This window comes from Hyla sarda, chromosome 2, assembly GCF_029499605.1.
Source record: "Hyla sarda isolate aHylSar1 chromosome 2, aHylSar1.hap1, whole genome shotgun sequence".
Taxonomy (NCBI): Eukaryota; Metazoa; Chordata; class Amphibia; order Anura; family Hylidae; genus Hyla; species Hyla sarda.
Genome location: NC_079190.1, coordinates 336,811,326 through 336,820,442, shown reverse-complemented (window position 1 = coordinate 336,820,442; position 9,117 = coordinate 336,811,326). Strand labels below are relative to the sequence as shown.

At 40.1% G+C, this 9,117-nt stretch overlaps 1 protein-coding gene across 2 annotated transcripts in view; it reads right to left on the bottom strand.

Annotated features, from left to right (window-relative positions):
- Positions 1-2,186: 2,186 nt before the first annotated feature.
- The window catches only part of LOC130356460 (Krueppel-like factor 15), a 32,935-nt gene continuing 26,004 nt past the window's right edge, over positions 2,187-9,117 (bottom strand). The window contains exon 3 of one of the 2 annotated variants that reach the window (XM_056558049.1): positions 2,187-5,518. In XM_056558049.1, the coding sequence (XP_056414024.1) occupies positions 5,344-5,518 (175 nt within the window). In that variant the 3' untranslated portion in view covers positions 2,187-5,343. The remainder of the gene's footprint in view (positions 5,519-9,117) is intronic. The other variant, XM_056558047.1, reaches the window with a different exon arrangement.

The window sequence follows — 9,117 nt, the reverse complement described above, 5'->3', positions numbered from 1 at the left end:
ACAGATTTGTAAATCACTTCTATTTAAAATAAATCTTAATCCTTCCAGTACTTTTTAGGGGCTGTATACTAAAGAGAAATCCAAAAAAGAAATGCATTTCCTGTGATGTCCTGACCACAGTGCTCTCTGCTGACCTCTGCTGTCCATAGCAGCATATGTTTGCTATGGGGATTTTCCTCTGCTCTGGACAGTTCCTAAACTGGTCAGCAGAGAGCACTGTGGTCATGATATCAGAGGAGATGCATTTCTTTTTTGGATTTCTCTTTAGTATACAGCCCCTAAAAAGTACTGGAAGGATTAAGATTTTTTAATAGAAGTGATTTACAAATCTGTAACTTTCTGGCACCAGTTAGTTTAAAGAAAAAACTTTTCCACGGTAGTACCCCTTTAAGCTTGAGTGAAATATTCACCAAACTGAGTAGAGAGAAAAAGGCATGGTAGCATTCAAACTATCTTTTCACCTCAGTGCTACCATGATGATATTTTTGGAGAAAAACATAAAAATGAGAATCTAAAGCATTTGCTTCCACAGGTTACAGCTTGATTTTACAGCAACCTATGGTAGAAAAGTAATGACCATGTAACACACAACGGTGGTACTTGAATATTCAGTCAGTGTTTCATAAATTATATTTATTTATTTATTATATCGCCTACCCCTTATCATACTCAAGTGTCAAAGCTTAAATGGCTGCTGTACATATAATCTTTACAAATGTGTTCTAAACCTAAATGTAAAGATATATTAGTAAGTTGCTATTCTGTCTCCACCCTTGTTAGCATAGTATTGTGTCTGCACATTACTTCTGTCCTGAAAATGGCTGCAGATAAAAGGGGCATGTGACCAGATAAGTTCATCACCCTCCTTTACTGCAACACACTGCACATGGGCTAGATTCCTAATGTTCATTATGTGCCCAAGGAGAAAGCTGATAAAAAGTGGGTAGTTATAGAAATTGGACAAACCATGCAAAACTTTCAAAAAAGGATGTATTAGTAAGTAGCCTTTATTCCGTTTTAAATCACATTTGTTAAGATTAATGTAAAGCGGCCAGCCCCTTTAAAAGGTTATTCCAGCATTTTACTTTGTATCCCCAGGATAGGAAATAAGTGTCTGATCGTGCTGGTGCATGGCGCTCAGGCTCTCCTTGAGTGGGGGTCAACACACCCCCTCTATGCATTTCTATGGGAGAGCCTGAGATACACAAGCAATGTACTTGTGTATCTCTGGCTCTCCAATACAGGGGGCGTGTTGGCCCTGCTTCGTGCATGAGGAAAGCTGAGGTGCCATGCAGGCGCTCCTGTGAGGTCGCACGCGTCTGATCCCTCCACAATCAGGCACTTCGATAATATGTAAAATGCTGCATTACCCCTTCAAGTACTTGACATATTAACGGATTACTGTACAATTTAGTATAATAACTCTACCAAATAGAAAAGAAAAAAAAAACACCTCATGTTCATAACATGTAGACAGGTATGGTGCAGTATTTAGAAAAAAGCAAAAATGTTTCCCAGTCTTGGACAAACCCTTTAAAGAGCTTGAGATTAGGACTCACAAAACAGTGGTACTTTTGTCCATGGCCTACGTTTGGTTTTGCAGCATAGCCTTATTCAAGTGAACAGAGTAGTGGTGTTCGTGGAAAAAGGCAGACTCAGTTCAGAGGGGTTATATGGGATTAAAGAAAAATTTCCAGTCAACTGGGTTATATTGCTTTATAACAAAGAAAATAAAAATAGCGTTTTATACAATGTGTTGCAGATAAAATGGAACCTTTACTTTCATGGCTTTAAAACAATACAGCAAATAGCATGTTGCATGTGTGATATTCATCGGGCCATTTTTACCGGTTTATGCATATTGTACCTGAATCTTTAAATGGTACTCCGGCCCTAAAACATGTTATCCCCTATCCAAAGGATAGGGGATATGATGTATAACCGCAGGGGTCCCGCCACTGGGGACCCCTGCAATCTTTCATTCGGCATCCACCTCTTTGAGCTGCACGCCGCGCTGCCAGCTCACAAACTGCCGGGTGCTGACCACTGGGCCGGAGTATCGTGACGTCACGACTCTGCTCCAGTGTGATGTTAGGCCCCGCCCCCGCTATGCAAGTCTTTGGGAGGGGGCGTGACGGCCGTCACGCCCCCTCCCATAGACTTGCATAGCGGGGGCGAGGCATGACACTACATGGGAACAGAGTTGTGACGTCACGATATTCCAGCCCCGTGGTCAGCACCCGGCAGCGCGGTGTGCAGCTCAAAAAAGAGGTGGGTGCCGGATGCAAGATTGCGGGACTCCCCAGCGGTGGGACCCCCGCGGTCAGACCTCTTATCCCCTATCCTTTGGATAGGTGATAACATGTCTTAGGGCAGGAGTACCCCTTTAAGTACATTGTATAAAAAGCTATTTTCTTTGTGATTCTTCAGATGATAAAAATTGTTGAGGAGGGTAAAACTAGCTTTTATTTCGCATATGAAGAATCGCAAAGAAAATGACTTCCAGGCAATTCTGTATGCTGTATATCCCCCATTATGGTTCCCTTAAAATTAGTTTTTTTTTTTACATAGTTACAATATTCCACTTGATAAAATTGTTGTGGAGGGTAAAACTAGTTTTATTTCGCAAGTGGAATATTTATTGTAACTATGTAAAAAAAAAAAATAATTTTAAGGGAACCATAATGGGGGGGGGGGGGGATATACAGTATTGCCTCGAAGCCATGACACCTTAAAAAGGATACCATACCCCTGCATTTTAGCAAAACAGTAGAATTAACCAAAATGAAGACCCTTTTAAAAGTTAGTATAAATTACCAAAGTAGTAAGTGGTATATCCAAAATTTTAATTCCACATTAGCTATTAGATGTGGCTCCCCAACGATGGACCTCCTCTATAAATTTAAAACAGAGCACTGTCTTTACTGGGTCTTTTGGGAACATTTCATACACACACAATACACAGGCTTCTAAAACATAACATTTGCAGCTGGGCTAGGAACCCTAGATTTAACCCCTTTAAGTGCTTTCTTCCCACTATCATTAAAGGAAATATGTGGCAAAAACAGCTTATCCCCTATCCACAGGATAGGGGATAAGTGTCTGATCACGGGGGGATCTGAACGATGGGACCCCTGCGATCTCCTGCATGGGGCCACAGCTCTGCCGTGGCTCTCTGTGCATGAGGCGCATTGGCCGCAGCATGACGTTGCAGCCAACACGCCCCCTCCATGTATGCCTATGGGAGTAGCGGGGAAGCAGCGTTTCTGCCTCCCCACCTCTCCCATAAAGCTGTATGGGGAGAAGGCGTACCGTCGACCTAAGAGAGGTAGATGCTTCGTGCATTAGCCCACGCACAGCGCGGCAATGCAGGGGCCCCGTTTGGGAGATCGCCCCACGAGCAAAAACACTTCCTGTGGATAGGGGATAAGTTGTTTTGGCTGCAGATGTCCTTTAACAAGCAAGTGCTAATATTGATCAAGAATGGGTTTGTGTGTAGGGCCTGTTAAAAAATGTAATGAATTTGGCATTCAGAGTAAAGTCTGAACAATGTGATTTTTTCACGAATGGTAAATCCCCAATCTCAAAATATGTTGGAAAAAAATAACAATATGTTAATGAATAAGTGCCAAAAGTACAAATATATTGTCAACTTGCAGGTTGCATGATCATCATGCTCGCAGAACAGACCGAAAATTAAGTACCCGTAACAGAAGTGCCATATAAAGTAGATATATTCTAACTCCCTACATGTATTAACTGCAGCTACATAAACATAGAACTTTCCTTCCATGGTCCTAAGAAAATACTTGATACTGAAACAGAATATGCTGAGAATGACTCCTTCAGGGAGCCTAAGATGAGGAGCTCTGTGACAGTACGATAAGTCACCCATTGGAAGACTGATTATTTTCTAGGAGATGTAAATCCCAACCAAAATGCAGGACACCAGCAGTGACACCCAGAGTACACATCACCACTGCAATATTTAGTCCATTGTCCAGTTTTCTCTATGTAGCTGTGACACAGAATCGTATATATCCCAAAAAACTGAACTGTACAGATACATATCAGTAGAGACATTATACTTTAAGGAAGACAAAACATGAAAACCTAATGTTTCATATAGTGGAGGTCCAGGTAACAATTACAGATCTATAGATGATTGTTTGTAACTTGTTTTCATAAACCGCTCATTATCCGCTGTTATAGTTATGGTATCATCGTTAATGAGAAGAAGTCTTCTAGAATTATCCGAAGATGCACATTCAACAGTGTCACAGTATAAAAAAAAAAAAAGAAAACATTGTATTGTTAAATTTGTAACATTCTGTAAAAGTTTGGTTTTCATAGTGGATGGAATACAGATTTTAGACTTTTTTTGTAGTTATAGTACTGCTTGAATATTATATACACGCAATAGACTTGGAACAGTATGCAAAGTACCTACCGAAAAACTGTAATGGCCAAAGAACTATAGTTCTTCATAATCAACAAATCACGACTTCTCTCTTACAAGGTCAGATTTATAGTCCTCACCACATCATGTGCAGAACATATTGCATTGATAAAGAAGCTATACAACCAGGTCAGCCCTTCTTTAAGATTCTAGATAAGTAACCGCATTAAGCTATAGCAGTAAGGACATCTCCTTCACATGGGGAAAAAGTAAAAACTTTAGTGTTACTTGAATTCTAAAACAAAACAATGTTGTAACAGTTTCCAGTGTGTATGATGCAGGCATAATGGGTTTAACACAGGCAAGTGTATGTTATGGTATACAGTAAACTGTAATTTAAGTGCACAGACATACTTTGCATGTATTAATATACTTTCTTCTGTACGTATTAACATAATGCCCATCTTAATATGGGCAATAAAAAAGAAACAGCTGCTTTTACACAACAGTGTCATAAAAGTAACAGCCTTTAAAATGTGTAAAATCTGTACAAAATTACAGATGCTTATGGCATTGTATATGAACAGACTACTTGGCAAAAAACAAGTAACAGTCATACAAGAGGTAGGGCTATATTCACAGGGATTCATTATAGAAGCCTCTACCCATAGAGACAAGAAAAGAGACATATAACCAAAAAGAGCCAAGTAAAACATTGCACAGTAACTTGGCTGGAAGTTCTCATCACAGTTTGTGGGTCTAGCAAATCAGTGTCATGTAAACCCTTACAGGCCCAACTGATTCAGCATGGGTTAATCCAGTTTCACCCATTGGTTTGCTTACTGTTCCTTCTTGAATTTCACATCATAGACTAAGGTTATATTTTTAAAGCAGCAACTTCTTTAACTGTGGCCAGCTGGTTTAACAAACAAAACGGAAGGAGGTTAAGTGCTGGTTCTTGGTGTCCGACATCCACCAACTCGCTGTCCTCGATGAATCTTCATGTGTTTGGATAGATGGTCACTGCGGGCAAACTTCTTGTCACATATAGTACATTGGTATGGCTTCACCCCAGAGTGGGATCTCTTGTGCCTTGAAAGCTCATCCGAACGGGAAAACCTACAAAGCAGGGGGGAAAAAAACCACAGGTCAATCAATAGTCTGCCATCTGACAACATTCACAGCCTACTTCACAGTGCACATCTCAGACATACAAAAAACACTAAAGGTGCCCATACACCTTATGCAAAAGTTAGCCCTAGTTGGGAAACACTGGGATAGATAAGTTTTAAATGTGGAAAAACGCTAAACAGCGGAAACTTCCTGCTTCCTTGTTCCTAAACAGGTCAGCATGAAGAGTTTGGCCAGGGATCCAAAAGCAATCTGAACAATGCTTTGAGAATTTCACAAAAGTTGCACAGCTGATTTATTAGCTTTCACCTAATTTCATTCTCTATTGGAAACCTTCAAGGGGATTTGGGAAACTCTGCAGTAGAGGACTTTCTAATAAACTAGTCAGCCTACAGCAAAATCCTTATGATTGTCAGGTCCCACTGGACCCGAGTGGGGATATGACCTAAAGGGGTTATTCATGAATCAAAAAATATATAATTTCTTCCAAAAACCACTCCCTGTCTGTCTCCACTATGGGTGTGGTATTACAACTTTGCTCCATTCACTTCAATGGAACTGAGCTGCAAAACCACACCCAACCTGGAGACAGACGGGGAGCAGTTTTTGAAATAAATTATCTGTTTTTCGATTCCTCAGCAATCTTTGTCTCGCCTATTGAAATGCATTTCGGGGGGCATTTTGGCCTCAACTTTGTGCAGTGGTTGAAACGCCCCATTCAAGAGGAGAGTCTGGGGCCCATACAGGAGATTGCGGGAGTCCCAGCAGTCAGGCCCCCGTGATCTGACACTTATCCCCTATCCTTAGAATAAGGGATAAGTTTTGATATCCCGAAGCTCTTCTTTTAACCACTTAAGGAAAAAGGGCGTACCTGTATGCCCTTGTCCCATTCTATAGCATGGGCTCAGGAGCTGAGCCTGCGTCATAGTGGGGTGGTCCCAGCAGCCATCAGCCTCTAGGACCCGTGGCTAATTAAGGACATCACCGATTGTGGTGATGCCTACCATTAACCCATTAGATGCTGCGATCAAAGTTGATTACACCATCTCAAATAAAAAAAGCTCAGTAGAGCTATCCGGGAGCATCGCAGTAGAACTGCGGTGTCCCGATCAGCTGAGATGACGGCAGGAGGGCCCTTACCTGCCTACTCGCCATCCGGTTGTTGCTCTGAAGCTTCCATCAGCCATGACGGGCTGGAGCAACAGAGCACCCATAACACTTATCAATGCTATCCTATGGCATAGCATTGAACAGTGTATACAATGTGAAGATTGCATGTAATAGAACCCTATAAAATTGTGTTTAAAAAAAAAAAGTTAATAAATGTGATTGAACCCCCTTATCTAATAAAAATTTTGAATCACCCAGCTTTTCCCATAAAAAAAAAAAAAAAGTCAAACAAAAATAAATGTTGCATCCTGCTTGCGTAAATGTATAAAAAGCGATCAAAAAGTCCCATCAAAACAAAAATGGTACGGCTCAAAAATTAGCCCTCATATAGCCCTGTACATTTTTAAACATGCTAATTTTTGTACAAAAAGTTATAATGTTTTTTTAAAGAAGTAAAACTAAATAAAACCTACACAAGTTGTGTATTATTTCAATCGTATAGACCTAACAAATAAAGAGAAGGTGTCTTTTTTTTTTTTACTGAAAAGTGTTCTGTGTAGAACTGAAAGCCCACAAATTTACAAAATGTTTTTTTTATTTTGCCCCACAAATATTTTTTTGGGGGGTGTCGCTGTAAATATTGTGGTGAAATTATTGGTATCATTACAATGTAAAATTGGTGGTGCAAAGGTGCAAAAAATAAGCCTACATATGAGTCTGTAGGTAGAAAATTGAAGTGTGAGGTGGAAAAAACTAAAGTGCAAAAATGAAAACACCCAATGTCCTGTAGGGGCTAACTTGCTCAGGTATGCAAATCTATTTCTGTTCCAAAGATTTGTCACTAGCAGACAATTTGTTAAAGTATATGTCAAGCCTCTGTATATATGTCAAGCCTCTGTATATATGTCAAGCCTCTATATATATGTCAAGCCTCTATATATATGTCAAGCCTCTATATATATGTCAAGCCTCTATATATATGTCAAGCCTCTGTATATATGTCAAGCCTCTGTGTGTGTGTGTATATGTATATATGTGTGTGTATGTGTGTGTGTATATGTATATATGTGTGTGTATGTGTGTGTGTATATGTATGTATGTGTGTGTGTGTGTGTGTATATGTGTATGTGTGTATGTATGTGTGTGTGTGTGTGTGTATGTGTGTGTGTATGTCAAGCATATATCTATCTCTATCTCTATATATCTCTCTCTCTCTCTCTCAAGCATCTGTATTGACATATACTTAGAAAAAAGGCCACTATGCATAATGTGTGGTGGACTTAAAATTTGTCAGAAAATATGGTCTGGATAAGGGTTGGTCTATTCAGAGACATGGCATTAAGAATAATCAATAACAATAGTTTTTTCGTTTTAGACAAGAATGACATTCAAAAATGTATCTTTACCTTATAGTTGCTATTATCTAACTAGCAGACTGATTTAAGTAGCACGTTCCATATACTATTATCTTTAGCAAACATTCCTAATAATTATTGTATGACAACAAACAGAACAGTTTCTTAAAGCATTCATGCCTGCAAATACATGGAGGTGCTGGTTGGGGCCATTCTTGACATGACATGCCTAAGCTGAATTCAAACAATGGTTATATCTCTGTTTCTGTATTACCGAAAAGAAACCTAAACTGGATATTGCCTGTAGAGATGAGCAAACTTACAGTAAATTTGATTCGTCACGAACTTCTCGGCTCGGCAGTTGATGACTTTTCCTGCATAAATTAGTTAAGCTTTCAGGTGCTCCAATGGGCTGGAAAAGGTGGATACAGTTCTGGGAGACTCTTTCCTAGGAATGTATCCACCTTTTCCAGCCCACCGGAGCACCTGAAGGCTGAACTAATTTACGCAGGATAAGTCATCAACTGCCGAGCCGAGAAGTTCGTGACGAATCAAATTTACTGTAAGTTCGCTCATCTCTAATTGCCTGCTTCCGGGAATGGGCACCTTGTGTATTGTTTAGGTGTTATCCTTGAAGTCTCTTATCAGTTCTATCATATTTGCAAAATGTTTTCTTATCCCTATTCCCCAACAAACCTAAGGCACATAGCCTTACTTGGATTAAATAAATATTTATTTATTTAAAGACTGTGTATAATATTTATTATTTAAAGACTGTGTATGGATCCTGTATGGCAACACACTCGGCACATGCCAATATGATACACGGTGTGTTATTGCAGGGTACTTCTGAGAGGTGCACTAATCTCCCCCCCCCCCCCCCAGAGAATAGCTCTATAATATGGCATGCACCTCTCAGAAGTACCCTGCAATAACACACCGTGTATCATATTGGCATGTGCCGAGTGTGTTGCCATACAGGATCCATACACAGTCTTTTAAAGCCTGCCTTAACCCCTATCTAAGCATCCCTCAGGCATCTAAGCCTATGTTCACATGGTCGAATGTCCGCACAGAATATTTCCGTGCAGAAATGCCTTTGACAGCAGAGCGCCGGCACAG